This window comes from Mastacembelus armatus, chromosome 21 (assembly GCF_900324485.2).
Source record: "Mastacembelus armatus chromosome 21, fMasArm1.2, whole genome shotgun sequence".
NCBI classification, from domain to species: Eukaryota; Metazoa; Chordata; class Actinopteri; order Synbranchiformes; family Mastacembelidae; genus Mastacembelus; species Mastacembelus armatus.
This window is the reverse complement of record NC_046653.1, coordinates 6825144-6844147: the sequence shown is the minus strand read 5'-3', so window position 1 is coordinate 6844147 and position 19004 is coordinate 6825144. Positions and strand designations below refer to the sequence as shown.

The 19004-nt window shown below is 40.1% G+C and overlaps 1 protein-coding gene across 1 annotated transcript; it reads right to left on the bottom strand.

The window, feature by feature from the left end:
• Window positions 1-9422: 9422 nt before the first annotated feature.
• Window positions 9423-13599, bottom strand: agr1 (anterior gradient 1). The gene is made up of 8 exons (XM_026295796.1): window positions 13494-13599; window positions 12772-12890; window positions 12568-12631; window positions 12316-12368; window positions 11479-11555; window positions 11117-11180; window positions 10096-10179; window positions 9423-9600 (listed from the first exon to the last, which is right to left on the bottom strand). The coding sequence occupies exons 2-8, from the start codon at window positions 12869-12871 to the stop codon at window positions 9551-9553; spliced, it is 492 nt and encodes a 163-aa protein (XP_026151581.1). The 5' UTR covers window positions 12872-12890; window positions 13494-13599; the 3' UTR covers window positions 9423-9550.
• Between the last annotated feature and the right edge of the window lie 5405 nt (window positions 13600-19004).

Below are 19004 nucleotides of genomic sequence, written 5' to 3'. Positions count from 1 at the left end.
ATGCATCATCCCATATATTCTGGAGGTGGCATATGTCATTTTTAGCCTCCAGGAAACACTGTTACATCTGACATGAGGAAAGACACGTGCAACAATGCACCTACAGTAGCTTATAGTATAGTATAGCTCAATATACTGATATTACTACCCTATTTTAATTAATTGCTTCCATTCAAAGTTGTTCCTGGATACACTACCTTGTGCACAATAACACTACTGTATTCTGATAGTGACTGCATGTAAGCAGCAAAACAGAAAAACTAACTTTCCCCTTGATGTGACAACTAAATATTTTGTAGATTGAGTTTTACTTTATTTTACTTTATAGAAAAAAAAAAAAATCCAATGGTTATGAGTTCAGAGTGTGTAATAAGTCAGTCTGACAGGAACCATTGATTCTGGATGTGTGTGTGTGTGTAAATGGGGACTTCACATCTCTAAATGAAGACTGCAGATGAAGTGCAAGTATCATGCACCATCCCTGTATCAGACAGCCTATTATATGGACTTCAGCATACACCTAACAGAGGTGCACACACCTGGAGCCCATATATGAGGTTGTTGAGAAAGATCGAGAACTTGGTATTAGATTAGTTTAGATAACATTTTACTGATCCCCTTGTCAGGGTTTGACTCATCAGGGAAAGGAGTTTTCAGGTTTTGAGCTCAGAAATGTACGGTGGCCGACAAGGGCAAACGCGCTGCAAAACAAAAACGCTGCAAAAGAGAAACGCTGCAAAACAGAAACGCTGCAAAACAAAAACGCTGCAAAAGAGAAACGCTGCAAAACAGAAACGCTGCAAAAGAGAAACGCTGCAAAACAAAAACGCTGCAAAAGAGAAACGCTGCAAAACAAAAACGCTGCAAAACAGAAACGCTGCAAAAGAGAAACGCTGCAAAAGAGAGAACACAACGGAAGTGCGCCAGGCCGATAGGGGGACCCCGAACTGAGGGGTGCAATGAACAAAGAACTTTTACAGAGGCGAGAGAGACACATGTAGCGACATAAGTCACGTCTCATTTTGGAGGTTGCGTAATGACGCAGGTTATAGTGTTGAATTGCAAAAGAATTGAATGAGCGACCTCTGATGATTGTTCTCATGTGCTAATATGTGCTAACAATGTTCTGTTACATTTGTTTACTTGATCAAAATGTCATACAACGTGGGGGGGTTGGGAGATCTGAAGGTGCGTTTTCCATTTGTTACTTAACACTTGGCCGTCATCTTTTACAACATTGTACTTTTATAATACTGTAAAACATGACGGCCAAGTGTTTAAAAAATAATAAATGTAAAACGTACTCTAATGCCCGCTAAATTCACAGCCAGCAGACGTTCTTTTGTCACTTTGCTTTATTAAGTTTTTAGTCAGAACAGGTAACAGGTAACAGGCTACTGTTTCAGCCGTAGCCACGCTAACTAGGGATGGGAATATCGACTCTCTGGAATCGATACTTCCATACTTTGGAGTCGGTACTTTCTTAAGTATCGCTCGATACCACTCCTAATAAAAAACGTGCAATTAGTTTTCACTTCTGAGAGTTTTGGATGTGTGAAAACCAGCCCAAGCGTATTTTAAATGGTCTTCCGTATCACATGATGATGGCAGCCAATCAGATGTCAGAGCTTTCCAGAGCCAGTCATGCACTGCAGAAGGAAGTATTACTCTCTCCACTCTGCAGCGTGGAGGGACCTCCTCCGTCTCAGTGCTGACAGGCACAGCAGCATGGAGAGAGATAGAAAAAGAAGCATTGTGTGGTGCTATTTTTCACCCACTACGAAGGGAAATGCTATTTATTTATTATCATTTTATTATTAGCATTTAAACAAGTATTTATGTTCATGAGCATTATTCATGTTGCCATTGCAATAAAGATATTAATCAACACTGTGCAATAATGATTTTCCTTTAAGGTGCAGAAGGTATCGGTATCGTCGATACTGACCCTGTAGTTACTTGGTATCGGATCGATACCAAATTCTGTTGTATCGCCCATCAGTAACGCTAACTCCCCTCACCGAACAGCTCTCTCTCACCCTCCCTCTCTTCCCTCCACACACACTTCTTCCCTCCTCCCTGACCCATCTCCCTCTAGCTCACCCCACCGACTCCCCAAAGAACACCCTGAACAAGACAACAACCTATAGTCATTACAGCACCTTCAGATCTCCCACCCTGCAACACACCCCTCCCGACGTTGTATGACATTTTGATCAAGTAAACAAATGTAACAGAACATTGTTAGCACATATTAGCACATGAGAACAATCATCAGAGGTCGCTCATTCAATTCTTTTGCAATTCAACACTATAACCTGCGTCATTACGCAGCCTCCAAAATGAGACGTGACTTATGTCGCTACATGTGTCTCTCTCGCCTCTGTAAAAGTTCTTTGTTCATTGCACCCCTCAGTTCGGGGTCCCCCTATCGGCCTGGCGCACTTCCGTTGTGTTCTCTCTTTTGCAGCGTTTCTCTTTTGCAGCGTTTCTGTTTTGCAGCGTTTCTGTTTTGCAGCGTTTCTCTTTTGCAGCGTTTCTGTTTTGCAGCATTTTTGTTTTGCAGCGTTTCTCTTTTGCAGCGTTTTTGTTTTGCAGCGTTTCTCTTTTGCAGCGTTTTTGTTTTGCAGCGTTTCTGTTTTGCAGCGTTTCTCTTTTGCAGCGTTTTTGTTTTGCAGCGCGTTTGCCCTTGTCGGCCAAGGTAGAAAGGAGTCTGGAGGGAATGAGATTTACAGTGTTTATTAAAAGCACAAAGTAAATGTGACTGTAGATTCAAGTCAGAGCAGGCAATAAAAAATATCAACTCAGGAATATTCAAAACTACAATTCATACCGATATACTACTATTAACTTAATTCACGAGGGAGAGAATTCAGGAATCAGGTTCAGAACAGGTGACTAAAAAAAGCTGAGTAATAAGTAGGAGGAAAATAAAATCATTAATTACTACAGAGTCAGGTCAGACAGGCAAATAATGTTCTCCCTCAAAGTCCAGGTCACGAACTTAAAAGTCAAATAACAGTTTACAATAAATCAGGTAATACCTCTTAAGGTCAGGTGAGCTCTGCAGGGTTCAGGTCAGGCATCAGATTAATTTATACAGAGTCAGGAAATGCCTTCAGGAGTCCGATGAGCTCTTTAGGTATCTGATAGTGTAACAGGTTAGCTTTTCATGAGTCAGGTTAGCATTCAGGTTCAAGAAACAGGTTAGGTCCCTGAGAATGTGGTGCTGCTTTCTGGAAACAGGTTAGATCCTCAGGAATCAGGAGACCTTCAGGAGTCAGTTGAACTTCCAGGTATCAGGTTAGGCTGTCAGGTAATAAGTTATCTTTCAGAAGTCAGGTCCGGCAATCAGAAATCAGGTAATCAGGATTCAGATAATGCCTTCAGAAATACAGATTAGATTACGGATCAGGTCAGGAAACAGATTCAGCCTTCAGGAGTCAGATAGTTCAGGATTCCAATAATGCCTGTCAGATCAGAGATTCAGGGAACAGGTTTGGCCATCAGGAGTAAAGCTTTCAGGGATCAGGTTAGGTCTTATAAAAGTCACATAAGACCTTTAGGAACAGGCTAGGCATTCAGGGTCAAGTTTGGCCTTCAGGCATCTAGGTTTGGTCAGGCATAATCCAGGTGAGGCTGGGCTGGAAAATGAGTACCATAAGGTAACGACATAATCTGGCAAAGACATGTGGCTGCTGCTCTGCTTTTATGCAGCCAGTCACCGGCACGGCAGATTCAGGTAATTACTGGGTCAGGTCCTGGTGAAACCAATCTACAAGCTACAAAACACCAGGTAATGGGAAATGGACTTTCACAATAAAAGTTTGAGGCAGGAAGTTCAGAATGCAGAATCCTAACACCCGTAGCAATATAGAAATCCAGGTGTCAAGCAAAAAAAAAAAAAAAAAAGAAAATTACAATTAAATTAGCAAAGAGAATATGAAAAAAACATATCATTCTATCTATGTATCCATCCATCCATTATCATTATCCTGGCACACTCAAGCTGACACTGGGTGAGAGGCAGGGTTCACAAGTCTAACAGACAAACACTCGCACTTCTGTTCATACCTACAGGTAATTTAGAGTCACCAGTTAACCTAACCCCAGTCTGCATGTGTTTGGCCTGTGGGAGAATCTAGAGTACCTGGAGAAAACCCACACAGACACAGGGAGAATATGCAAACTCCACACAGAAACACCCCAAGATCAAATGAGATTTGAACCCCAGAACCCCAGAAGAAGACGAAGAAGAAGAAGAAGAAGAATAGGCTAATAAACTACTAACCAGTAGTTTAAACATTAAGAGTAAGAGACATGCATGTGCTGGTGCTCACACACATTTCAGCGATCACACCCATGAAATACAGTGGGTACGGAAAGTATTCAGACCCCTTTAAATTTTTCACTCTTTGTGTCATTGCAGCCATTTTCCAAAATCAAAAAAGTTCATTTTATTTCTCATTAATGTACACTCAGCACCCCATCTTGACAGAAAAAACAGAAAAAAAAGAAAAACTGAAATATCACATGGTCATAAGTATTCAGACCCTTTGCAGTGACACTCATATTTAACTCACATGCTGTCCATTTCTTCTGATCCTCCTTGAGATGGTTCTGCTCCTTCATTGGAGTCCAGCTGTGTTTAATTAAACTGATTGGACTTGATTAGGAAAGGCACACACCTGTCTATATAAGACCTTACAGCTCACAGTGCATGTCAGAGCAAATGAGAATCATGAGGTCGAAGGAACTGCCCAAGGAGCTCAGAGACAGAATTGTGGCAAGGCACAGATCTGGCCAAGGTTACAAAAGAATTTCTGCAGCACTCAAGGTTCCTAAGAGCACAGTGGCCTCCATAATCCTCAAATGGAAAAAGTTTGGGACGACCAGAACTCTTCCTAGACCTGGCCGTCCAGCCAAACTGAGCAACAGTGGGAGAAGAGCCTTGGTGAGAGAGGTAAAGAAGAACCCAAAGATCACTGTGGCTGAGCTCCAGAGATGCAGTAGGGAGATGGGAGAAAGTTCCACAAAGTCAACTATCACTGCAGCCCTCCACCAGTCGGGGCTTTATGTCAGAGGGGCCCGACGGAAGCCTCTCCTCAGTGCAAGACACATGAAAGCCCGCATAGAGTTTGCCAAAAAACACATGAAGGACTCCCAGACTATGAGAAATAAGATTCTCTGGTCTGATGAGACCAAGATTGAACTTTTTGGCGTTAATTCTAAGCGGTATGTGTGGAGAAAACCAGGCACTGCTCATCACCTGCCCAATACAATCCCTACAGTGAAACATGGTGGTGGGAGCATCATGTTGTGGGGGTGTTTTTCAGCTGCAGGGACAGGACGACTGGTTGCAATTGAAGGAAAGATGAATGCGGCCAAGTACAGAGATATCCTGGAAGAAAACCTCTTCCAGAGTGCTCAGGACCTCAGACTGGGCCGAAGGTTCACCTTCCAACAGGACAATGACCCTAAGCACACAGCTAAAATAACAAAGGAGTGGCTTCAGAACAACTCTGTGACCGTTCTTGACTGGCCCAGCCAGAGCCCTGACCTAGACCCAATTGAGCATCTCTGGAGAGACCTGAAAATGGCTGTCCACCAACGTTCACCATCCAACCTGACAGAACTGGAGAGGATCTGCAAGGAAGAATGGCAGAGGATCCCCTTATCCAGGTGTGAAAAAGTTGTTGCATCATTCCCAAGAAGACTCATGGCTGTACTAGCTCAAAAGGGTGCTTCTACTCAATACTGAGCACAGGGTCTGAATACTTATGACCATGTGATATTTCAGTTTTTCTTTTTTAATAAATTTGCAAAAATTTCTACATTTCTGTTTTTTTCTGTCAAGATGGGGTGCTGAGTGTACATTAATGAGAAATAAAATGAACTTTTTTGATTTTGGCAAATGGCTGCAATGACACAAAGAGTGAAAAATTTAAAGGGGTCTGAATACTTTCCGTACCCACTGTGTGTGTGTGCGTGTGTGTGTGTGTGTGTGTGTGTGTGTGTGTGTGTGTGTGTGTGCGTGCGCACAATGCTAACCTAACACAGTTTTCAAAATAAGAGTGTGTGTGAGAGTCTGAGTGAAACAGTCTGAGTGTGACAGTTACAAACACCTGTCCAGCAGAAACCTACTGTTTTACATGTCTATTGGTGATACTCTGATTTTAACCGGCCATGTTTAGACACTCCAGTAATTAACTTCTGTCATCTCTTGGAGTCCATGATGGTTGCCTAGCAACCTGGTGGTGATGGCCTGCCAAGGAGTAGCCCAGCACATAAATCCCTGTGAATCTACAATGGCCCATTTTTGCACTTGCATTGTTTTGTATGTATAGAACAATGTGAAATGTGTTGATTGAATGATTTTGTTATCTTCAAGCAGAGTGAAGCACACTGTTTCCACTGTTTCGAGCAAGCTAGGTTACCTTTCTGCTGTCTCTGTCATATATACTGCAGCCCACACACACACACGGCCGAAATAGACAGAAACAGATAAATAAATAAACATCCATCTATCATCTATACCTGCTTATTCCTAACCAGGGTCACAGGGATCAGCTGGAGCCTATCAGCTCTCTTTGGGTGAAAGGCAGGGGTCCACCCTGGACAGGTCACCAGTCCATCACAGGGCCACATAGAGACAAACAACCTCACACACTCACACTCACTCCTATGGGCAATTTAGAGTCACCAATCAACCTGACATACATGTTTTTGGACTGTGGGAGGAAACCAGAGTACCTGGAGAAAACCCACACAAGCACAGGGAGAACATGCAGACTCCACACAGAAAGGCCCCTGATGGGTTTCGAACCTGTGGCCTTCTGGCTGTGAGGCAACAGTACTAGCCACTCATACAACAGGAGTGGCTAGTACCTCATGTGCCACCTACTTGTGGTACATGTGGTACATACAGTACAGGAAGAGGGCTCAGAGGAACCCTGGAATTAAAAGTTAGTTTTTTTATTTTTTATCTTTTATCTCCATGTTTTAAATTGTACCTAATTAAAATTAAAATAATCGTATAATCAAAATGATCATGACTACTGGCTGAATATTCTTTGACATAATTGTATCTAAAAACAATAGTTACATTAGACAAGTTTGGTACCTTAGATTCATTTATTATTGTAACATTATTTTCAGTATTAAGACTGGTTATCCAGTCCATTGTTTTCGGTTTTAATATTGCTGTGATGTTTTTGCAAATATTTGGATTGTGTTTCCAAGTTTCTAAAGCTTTACTGTACTCCCTATACACCTTGAATCTGCAAATAAAATGATTCAGGTGAAGATTTATTCAGCTTTTATTGCGTTTTCAAAAAAAGTTAGTCCTAGACTAGTCCTTTTTCTGTGTAGGGGCCAGATTAAGATGCATTTCCCTCTTTCTTTTACGATTCATTGCAGATCAGAAAATTAAATTATGTGCATGCTATTTTAAATGACGTTATATCAGTCAGATTTACATCTTTCTTACTGGGATATTAACACAGCCTAAACTTGCATATAAGTCAGGCCTTGTATTTCTTTCTGTTATGCTGTCCTCGTGTCTCTAAAAAAACCTTTTGAAATTTGATGCTGACATCCTACATAATGTTCTCATGGTTCTTTGTCAGATAGCAGTGAAAACAAGAGCTTGGAAAGGAGTTGCAGGTTAGCAGTAGGGGTGGAGCAATCCTATATTTCAGATCTGACTTACAGAGAGTTTGCGCAGTATTCTGCTTTTGCATGTTCATGGAGCGAGGAAGGTTGTCTTGGGAAGTATCTGCAAATACAATTTTCCCCCAAATTTTTTGCTTACATCAAACAAATAGTGAAAGGATATTTCACATTCCTAAAAAGCAATATGGCAGTTTTTTGGCAGCATGAAAAGTTGAAAAGGATTCTGGAAGCAGAATTTCTTTCACGAAAAACCAAAGAGCACCTCAATGAGCAAGACAGGGACTTCTGAGTAGAAAACACATTTGTTACAAACCCAGAAGTGTAAGCTTATGAAACCCATACATTGAGAAATAGAAAGTATCTACAGTTTCAGCAAATCATCTTAGGTCCATCTACAACATAGAAAACTAAAAAACATGAGAGAAAAGCAGGCATACAATTGCTTCAGATGTTGGCACTGACTGTGAAAAAGGAATAAATGCAATGAAGGTGTGAATAATTTAATCATTTCTCAAAAAATCAGTTCCTTTAGTAGATGTTAACGAAAATTATAGTGAGGAATGAAACTTACTGACCCATTTAAAATGTTTCGTTCTTTTCTGATTTTCTCTCAATGTAAAGATTTGAAAAATAAATGGGTTTGAGGATGCATGTTACTATTTATAATAGGTTTTTGAGTGTATGTTGACACTGTTACAAGCTTGCGAAACATTTAGCTGATATATTTTTCCACATCTTATTCTCTCAAAAGATGAAAGCACATGAATGCTCCCAGTGTAGCTATAACAATTTAATTCAACTCATTAGTCCAAGTAATGACAGCCAAAAACTGCATCTGGGCTATTTGTGGCAATGCAGCACAGTCCAACTTTGTCTCAGCCTCACAATGTTTACAAATGGTATTTTCGCAGTTGCCAGAGAGCATTTAACAAGAGAAAGAGAGAATCACTGCACATGTAGCACAACATTGCAGGACCACCCAGGAAGCACCAGTCAAGTAATAACTACAGTGGTAACAATAGGATGTCTGTCAGCTTCAGGACGAAAGATTAACCTAGTAACAGAAGGCTGATAAGCACACAATTCAATATGCAGCATGAATGTTTTACAGTCAATGTACTGCAAGTGACGGGTGAGGATTTTATGTGTGATTTATTAACATAATATGGAACAAAGTTTAGATAATGACTGAATCCAATCCAAACAATGTCCTGATTCATATTTAGTGTAGATATAGGTGTATGGACAATTATTAGTGTAAATTGGATTTCAGAGGAAAAACACATTAACCACAAGTTTGGGCATCTATATTATACTGCCACCTAGTGACAGAAACATCCCACTATATGAAATGCCAGTGGTATTAAATTCTGTCCCTTTCACTGCATCCCTTCAATAAAGAATTAGCATTAGTGAAGTCCAAAAACCTTAGATCTAGATTCTTTTAGGTAAAAGATCTTTCAAAAGATCTTTCTATCACTTCTCTTACAATTTAATGATTTATATTACGTAAGGCATGCTCTTTAATCAAATGCAAATAACAAGAGACAATGGAGGAACTGCTTGCTGGATAGGGTCGTTTGACTAAAGCTTTACAACTATTCTTTTTAAAGCGCTTGCAGTCATAAACGGTGGTGTCTTGATGTATTATAGGTAAAGGATCACAAATTAAATATGTTTGTGGTTTGTGTTTTTAAACTATAAAATATATTTGAATTTCAGTGAAAACATTCAAAAACAATTCAACCTTCAACAAATTGGAAACCTCACTTTTATTGAGCACTGAACAGCATGTAAACATGTAAGTGTTGGCACTGAGCAGGCAGCCCATCATGACTGGAAGACACAGAGATGTCAGGCATCAGGTTAAGCCACACTACAGTTCAGAGTGCAGCCGCACTTTGGCTCTCATCATGTTTTTGATCACTGTTGAAAAGGAGAGGACAAATATCTTCTTACTTCAATGGCAATACAGTAGCCTAGAAATAAAGCTGTAGGTGATACTAGTTTTCCCTTACAATGTGGGTGCTTTTATATCCTTACATACATAATGTATGTATGTAAATAAACAAGTACAATGTTATTTCTGGCAGTTGTATCATGTCGTGTTTTAAGAAGTCTTACCAAGAAAAAATTATTTACTGCACTTGAAGCCAAATTTGCTTGTTTCATGCATAAACGCTTGTATCTAAAATCGTTTACTTAAATTTGATGGGACATTTTTGTGGTACACCATTCTATCTGTCAAAAAAATATATATATATATTTTTTTTTATTTCTAAAATTGAAGTGAAAATTCAGGTTAAAAACAGTAGAGGTTCAGCCTGTCTTCAAATTACTGACAGGTGAGGTTTCCAGCCCCTCTCTGCCCCTTCCCACATCCACCCAGACTGTCATTAGAGACAATGGATTGTCACTCACAATATTCCATATCTCTGGCCTCGTAGGCAAAGCGGTGGTTCTTGTACCTTCCTGCAATGTCTGCGCGCACAGTCTTGGATGGATCTGCAGAAGACGTCACACACATAGACAGATGAGGAGAGTGATCAACATCACTAAGATAAAAAGAAAACATTAGGAAATGCAAAAAAAAGAGGAAAAACAGATGGCAGGTGTCAATTACAGTCAAATATCGTGTGGTGAAATTTTACAGCCAAAACTGTGGCTATATAAGCCTCAGTTAAAAGGGAATATACAGCACTCTTTTCCCAAACACTTCCCACACCATCATTAAAAATTGTCATGAGGTGGCTGGGTGTCTCATTTCACCTTTTTTCCCTCTTGTGTCTTTTCCCCTTTTCCTTCTGTGTTTGTCTTCCTCGTCTGCTTAATTGTCCACAGGTGGCACTCCCTTCAGTATTCATCCCCACACAATAAAAGCGCCAGACCAGTGGACCAAGACGCCACTCATCTCGTTTGACCTTAAATCTATTAATAGAACTTTCTTTCACTACTGTATCTGCGTGTGGGTCCTCCTCCCTCAAACACACACGACAGCCACCACATAACAAAAATACACAACTATTGTCTGTTAGCCTTCATTCCTTTCCTTCCCATCAGTGCCATATCTATGCCATCTGTTATGCTTGAATCCCTTTTCTGGGTGTGTCCCAAAGACATACACATCTCTACCTTCGAAATGTGTTCTAAGTTAGGTTTAAACTGGTTTGAGTACATTGGACAGGACAATGAGAGCATATGTTTTAACATACTGTATGTCCAAGTCTTTTTGAAAATTAAAGGATTATAGGGGAAATTTTCAACTGACTTATGCTGTCCTACAGTATATGAGTAAAATGCATTTAGGAAGCTCCAAATTAGGATATATGATAATATAGATAGATAGATAGATAGATAGATAGATAGATAGATAGATAGATAGATAGATAGATAGATAGATAGATAGATAGATAGATAGATAGATAGATAGATGAATATTCACCAATAAACATGATTCGGGGAACATAGTGGCCATCAGGTGCCAGATTCTTATCATTTGTCTCTTCCTGTAAAAACAATATGAAATGAACATTAGAAATTAAAATTGAACTTTACAAGAACAGGGAATGTGTGCATAAACGATTTAGCAAATTGTTATTTCTAGATGCTATTCTTCCTGTGCATCATTTTTAATTTGTAATTATGCCTGATATTGTTAGTCATTACAATTCACTGTACAACTACCTAATTTTATCATATTGCAGTAAGAAATTTCATATTAAATCCTTAATTGCTACAGTTTTTAAATGTGTACTGTTTTACTATGGGACACATTTACTTCATATACAAGAGATCTTTACTTACCACCACGTTCAGCATGATGAAATCCTCTTTGGCCAATTTCTGGACGGTCTCATCAGCAACAAATGCTTTCTTCAGTGCTGTTGAAATAATTGTGTTTAGTTTCATTATGGCATTTACATTTTAAAAAAGGTTTTATAAAGCTGGCTTTACAATAGGATACTTATGGTACATGTCTGTACTTTTAAATAAATAGATAAATAGATTTGTGCAACCTATTGAAACTCAAAAAGAGGCACCTGTGAAAGCAAGTATTGTAACTGTAGTAAGGCATTTTCAGTTCTCAGATAATGTTTCACAAGCATGTGGCTCATGCCTTAAATGTTTTACTTCTGACAGGCACAAAGGATGCTGTGCAGGTTATGAACAGGTTTTGCAGGTGGGATGTATCCATGTCTAGTTTTCTTGTCATAGATTATGCAATATAACCGAAAACATTTTATAAAGTCTCCTCACATAGTATGACTGTGTCATGAGTGAATAAAGGTAGTTTTTACAGTGAAATTACGTATTGGTATGTTCAGACATACAAATTCAATCTGTAAAACAATCTGTTCGTATATACAAACCTGGAAAAAGTCAAAAGTAAAAGCCAGACTATCCCTGTAGGTGGTTTTTATTGTTTATGGGCTATGCAACATTGGTAGAGACTCCCTTTGAGCTTACAGAAAACCAGCTGGGTGATTTATGAATCTAATTCCTACCTGTTTTGTTTCCCTTTTGGCAGGTATTTAGGAATGGAACCATTATATTACCAGTGAAACCAAACCCAAGTGTGGGTTAGAAGGACAGTGCAGGATATCCAAGCTTATATCTTTACATTCAAAGTTATTGCAGTACCTTGACTGTATGGGCAGTCGACTTTATGATGAATGACCATCAGAGGCTTCTGACTGTGAGAACAAAACCACAGAGAAACAACTGAACACATTCCTCAGCACAATAAGCACAATGATGGGTGTGAATGCATTGTATTTCTCAAAAACTTTCTGTGGGGTTCATACACAATACAATCCCACTTTCATAGCCAAAAATCATATCCTAACAGAATAAACAAGCCTTCAGGACTGTTATCAAGGTATAGTGTCTTACCTCTTGACCATTTTCCTTAGGCCTTCTTCATAACTTTTGGCCCAACTAATATTATCCCCCCATCCTGCAAGGAAAAAACATTAACAACAACATAGCACACTGCTCTATGCTTTTATTATATTAATATAATAAATAATATAATATGCTCCTTCATCAGCAAAATTGAAATTCAAGACTCTTAAGAAGAAACTACAGTTCACACACCTCTTGACAGGGACTGGGGCTTCACTTTCTTTTTTTTCTGTTCTCCAGCACTAGCACAGATGCTGAAGAACAAAGCCAGCAAAATCCAGCGAAGCATCATGTCCTGTCCTTTCAGACACCTGCAGTGACATTTGGCGAACAGATGAGGAGAAAATTCGCTGACATGTTCATGTGAAAGACAGTTTGATTTTTGACCAACTGCTTGCTAACAGCACACTTGACTGCTACCATTTTCATGTTGTAAATGCTGACTCACCAAACAAGCTTGACAAGCCCGGGACTGAAATGATGTATGTTTTATCACTAGTAATGCCAAAGAAGCAGTTAAGAAAGAAACACTGTCTTCAGATATTCTGCACTGTTAAAAGTTCTAGCAGCTATTACATTTTAATTTATAATCTGGAACTTCATTCATATTCATCACAACAGTTTGTGTAACGCAAATAAAAATGTAAAACTCTTACTACACTATTTTTTTCTATTGTATTATAAAAACTGATTTAATCATCGCTGTACTATTGCTATAAATAAAATGGCTCAGGGCCAAAATACAGGACAAAACAACCACTTCACATTCTTTGAAACCAGTGTTATACATTACATTTTCACTAACAAGATTTTCATTCTATTGTAGGCATCCAGCTATTATGAAAAATATAGAGATTTTTAAAAGATAGTAGTTCATAATTCAGGTATTTCTGTCATTTAAAGTTGCATCTTACCTAAAGTCTTGCCTTTACAGCTAGAAGAAGTAACCACCTGCAGTTACTCTTCTACCTGCCCTCTCCTTATGTAGCCACTGCTTTTCAGTTGAACTCACCAAACAGGTATGTCAAAGCAGAGTGCTATAAATAAAGAATGCTCTCAATAGGCTCAATAGCCTACACACATTGAGGAAATGCTGCAACATACCCAAGGTAAAGTATGCAAACAAATTCACTGGTGGATGCTATGCTGGCTATCATCAACATTTAACAAAGATCACACACACACTGTAATATAAAAAAACAAAATCCTCATCCCAATGTTCTGGGTATTATCATCTGATCATCATTCATGAAAGATTTCAGTAATGAACAAAGCATCAGACAGTGGTGTTACAAGAAGTCAGGAATGTGTCTTGGAATAGGATTTTCTATAGAATTATAGTGACACCCTGTTAGGGGGCTTGGCTATGCACTGTCGCACAGCTCTCACAGAGGACCTCATTTCTCTACCACAACTACTGGTTCATTGCTGCTCTTAGTACTGAAAGTGTTGCTAGACTTTGACACTTTGATACTTTTCCTTATCCTTTCCTTTGCACATACACCTATTGCTGTCCATCTATCTATCTCTGTCTGTCTAACTATCTATCTATCCATCAATGTATTGATCTAAATATCTGTCTGTCCGTCTGTATCTGTCGCTCTATCTATTTATTTATCTAGCTATCTATCTGTCTGTGTCTATTTGGCTACCTGTCTCTATTTATCTATGTCTGTCTCTCTATCTATCTCTCTATCTATCTATATAGATATAGCAGACAGAGACATATATATCTATATATATCTATATATATATAGATATATATGTCTCTGTCTGCCTATCTATCTATCTGTCTGTCAGTCTGCCTTTCTCTCTCTATTCAATTCAATTCAATTTGATTTTATTTGTATAGCGCCAAATCATAGTACAATCATCTCAAGGCACTTTACAAAAAAGAAAACCCCAACAAATCCCTTATGAGCAGCACTTGGTGACAGTGGAGAGGAAAATCTCCCTTTAACTGGAGAAAAAACCTCCGACACAACTGGTGTCGAGTCGCGCTACCCTATCAAAAAATGCTATCTTACGGTTTCCCATTTCTGGTTGTGTATATACCTTATATAATTTTCATAGTGTTATGGCATCTTAAAAAAGGCTAATAGTACTGTTAAAGTGTCGGGTACATATATATTTTGACCCTCAATTATAACATCATTAGTAAAATCTTATATTTTACTATAGGGAGCATAATTTGATAGGGTAAAATGGACTGTCAAATTATGCTACCCCCGTAATATTAACTAAATGGACTACATAATTAGATTTTACTATAGGGAGCATAATTTGATAGGGTACAAAGAGCTGTATTAGCTAAAAAAATGAAGAGCACACACAATTTTTTAATGTGTTTAACTTTTAAATTAAAAATGCTCTTAAAAGATACAGCAACATACGCATTTATAACGACATATAACATTTATAACACTCGCTGCACGCTAATATCAGCTAATTCCTTCGTTATTGCTGAAAAGCCAATCCAATTGGCTTTTTGATGAGGATGCCCTGAAGGATGCTTGTGCCAAATTTGGTACAGTTCTGACAAAGTAAGTGCAAGTACATAGGGGGCGCTATTGCATCTATAGTGATTTTCTTAAGTCACATAAGTCACAGTTATCACAATTTGAAGTTTGGCAAATACATAGGTCAACATCTGGGGTCCGGCAAGGGAAAACCATCAAAGTTAGCAAAAAAAATTGGATAAATTTAGCTGCCCCACATGTCTAGATGATGCTGACCAAGAATCAGCTCATTCAGTCAAAAGCCCTAGGACGAGTTCGCTCAAGTACGAGGTGTGCAAAAACTGGACATTTTTCAAAATTCCCATTGGAAATGAATGGCGAGATTTGGTCATCGCCAAGGCAACAGCCTTGAAAATAGAGCATGGGTCCGATTGGCTTTTTTGATGGGCATGCCCTAAAGGATGTCTGTGCCAAATTTGGTACAATTCTGACAAAGTAAATGTTTGGGTTTGAATGGCAATTTTCAAATTGTTATACAGGGAGGAATTGTTATGAGTTCATTCGGTGAAAAGCCCAAGGAGAAGTTCGTTCAAGTTCGAGGTGAGCAATAACTCAATGACCTCAAGATGAACTCCTAGCTGGTGGACTTCCTGTTGGTCGCACGACCTCGACACGATAAGCTTTTTTGCTTGGCCCGACATGAAGAAGAGATGTGCCAGGTTTGGTGACTGTGCGATGAAAAAAATGTCAGTGGACCTCCCATAGACGCAATATATTTTCACTTTTGTTGGTAGCACTGAAGAGCCATTCTTTTGAGTTTGTTTATGAAACCCATAAAATATAAAATTTTCACGTGATTCTGAGGGGCATGCAAATTTTGGTGAGTTTTCACACATGTTCAGGGGGTCAAATTTGAGGGAGTTTCGGAACGTGAAGAATAATAACGAAAAAAAAAAAAGGAATACTTCTACCGATTTCCAGGCCCACGCCCGCCCGACACCCACATATTATACATTTTCGGAAAGGTCTAATGTCCAGTAACCTCATGGTGGGGTGCGGGTAGACGCTAGACGATGCCTGAAGCCGCCCCCCAGCGAAGTCGTCTCTTGCACGTTGAGCAATAATAATAGTCCCTGCGCTGGGACCTTTGGTCCTTGCTCGGGCCTAATAATACTCACCACCAGCCAAAGTGTTTGCGAAATGATTTTCCACAGCACCTGGCTCGACACCTGGATGAGTTTGTGGGGATATCTGCCTTGACCAGTTGGGCTGAGTGGCTAGAGGAAGAACAGCAACAATATTTGAGTGAAACCAATTGAATCTAATATAGAATTAAATGCAGTGCTGAGACTATTATTTTCAACATCTACATGAATGTTAAAATCTCCCACTATAGTGACTTTATCTGAACTAAGCACTAAATCAGACAGGAAGTCTGGAAATTCAGTTAAAAAATTATATTAATTCAGTAAGGGACAGGTGGACGGTACACAATGACAAGTAGAACTGGTTTTTGTGTTCTCCAGTTTGCCGTAATCGGGTGTCATTTCTGCCGACATGAATAACAATTTTTCCATATTTCCGATTAGCCTTAGCCAGCAGCTTCAGTTTTGACTTGATGTCACCCGCTCTGGCCCCAGGAAACATTTGACTATGGTCGCTGGTGTCTCTAGCTTCACGTCCCTGACTATGGTCGCTGGTGTCTCTAGCTTCACGTCTCTGACTGTGGTCGCTGGTGTCTCTAGCTTCACGTCTCTGACTGTGGTCGCTGGTGTCTCTAGCTTCACGTCTCTGACTGTGGTCGCTGGTGTCTCTAGCTTCACGTCTCTGACTGTGGTCGCTGGTGTCTCTAGCTTCACGTCTCCTGACTATGGTCGCTGGTGTCTCTAGCTTCACGTTTCTGACTATGGTCGCTGGTGTCTCTAGCTTCACGTTTCTGACTATGGTCGCTGGTGTCTCTAGCTTCACGTTTCTGACTATGGTCGCTGGTGTCTCTAGCTTCACGTTTCTGACTATGGTCGCTGGTGTCTCTAGCTTCACGTCTCTGACTATGGAATCGCCAATTATCAGAGGCGGTTTCTCAGCGGGTGTGTCGCTGAGCGGGGAAAATCTATTAGAAACGTGAACAGGCAGGTGATGAGCCGTGGGCTTCTGCTTAGGAGTATGTCTCTGTCGGACCGTCACCCAGGCTAATTCTCCGGGCTGCTCCAGAGCTGCTCTTGGACCGCTAACAGACCCTGAGCTCGGTGGCTCCACACCTGCTAATGGGGCTAGGCTAGCTGGCTTTTGTTCAAAGGTGAGGATCCGCGCTTCCAAATCAGTGATCCTCGCCTCCAAAGCTACCAGAACCTTACACTTATTACAGGTATCATTATCACTAAAGGAGGCAGAGGAATAACTGAACATGTGGCACACCGAGCAGGAGAGAGAGAGGGAGAGGGAGAAGCCATGTTACTAGCCAGCTAAGCTAACTGATAGGCTAACAAGCGCTAAGTCTGGGAATAGCAATAAATACCGGTCAAAATAGAAAAGTACTTGACTAGTACCGGAATGTAGCGGTTAATGAATTGTTTAGAGAGTTTTGTTAGTTTTTATGTGTGTTAGACTAAAGGTAGTCTGTTGCTAATCTTTATACGAACTATACAGCACAACACATCTATCTATCTAAATCTGCCTATGTCTCTGTCTATGTATCTGTCTATCTGCTTGTCTTTCTATCTATATCAATCTATGTCTGCCTATGTCTGTCTATGTATCTGTCTATCTATCTTTCTGTCTATCTCTGTGTATATATCTATGTATCTATGTCTCTATCAGTTTATCTACCTATATATCTGTCTATCTGCTTGTCTGTCAATCTGACTGTCTATCTCTCTATCTGTCTCTGTCTATCAATCTGTCTGTCTGTCTGCTTGTCTGTCTTTCGTTTGTCTATCAATCTATCTGTGTCTGTCTGTCTGTCTATCGATCGTTTGTCTATGTATGTACAGGAAGCCTCTTCTAAAGATGATGCACAAGAAAGCCCACAAACAGTTTGCTGAAGACAAGCAGACTAAGGACATGGATTACTGGAGCCGTGTCCTGTGGTCTGATGAGACCAAGATAAACTTATTTGGTTCAGATGGTGCCAAGCGTGTCTGGCGGCAACCAGGTGAGGAGTACAAAGAAAAGTGTGTCTTGCCTACAGTCAAGCATGGTGGTGGGAGTATCATGGTCTGGGGCTGCATGAGTACTGCCGGCACTGGGGAGCTACAGTTGATCGAGGGAACCATGAATGCCAACATGTACTGTGACATACTGAAGCAGAGCATGAGCCCCTCCCTTCGGAGACTGGGCCACAGGGCAGTATTTCAGCATGATAACGACCCCAAACACACCTCCAAGATGACCACTGCCTTGCTAAAGAAGCTGAGGGTAAAGGTGATGGACTGGTCAAGCATGTCTCCAGACCTAAACCCTATTGAGCATCTGTGGGGCATCCTCAGACAGAAGGTGGAGGAGTGCAAGGTCTCTAAGATCCACCAGCTCTGTGATGTCATCATGGAGGAGTGGAAGAGGATTCCAGTGGCAACCTGTGAAGCTCTGGTGAACTCCATGTCCAAGAGGGTTTGGCAGTGCTGGAAAATAATGGTGCTCACACAAAATATTGACACTTTGGGCCCAATTTGGACATTTTCACTTAGGGGTGTACTCACTTTTGTTGCCAGCGGTTTAGACATTAATGGCTGTGTGTTGGGTTATTTTGAGGGGACAGCAAATTTATACCCTTATACAAGCTGTACACTCACTACTTTACATTGTAGCAAAGTGTCATTTCTTCAGTGTTGTCACATGAAAAGATATGATAAACTATTTACAAAAATGTGAGGGGTGTACTCACTTCTGTGAGATACTGTATCTATATATCTATCGGTCTTTGTGTGTCTGTCTGTGTATCTATCTGTTTTCCTGTCTCTGTCTGTCTAT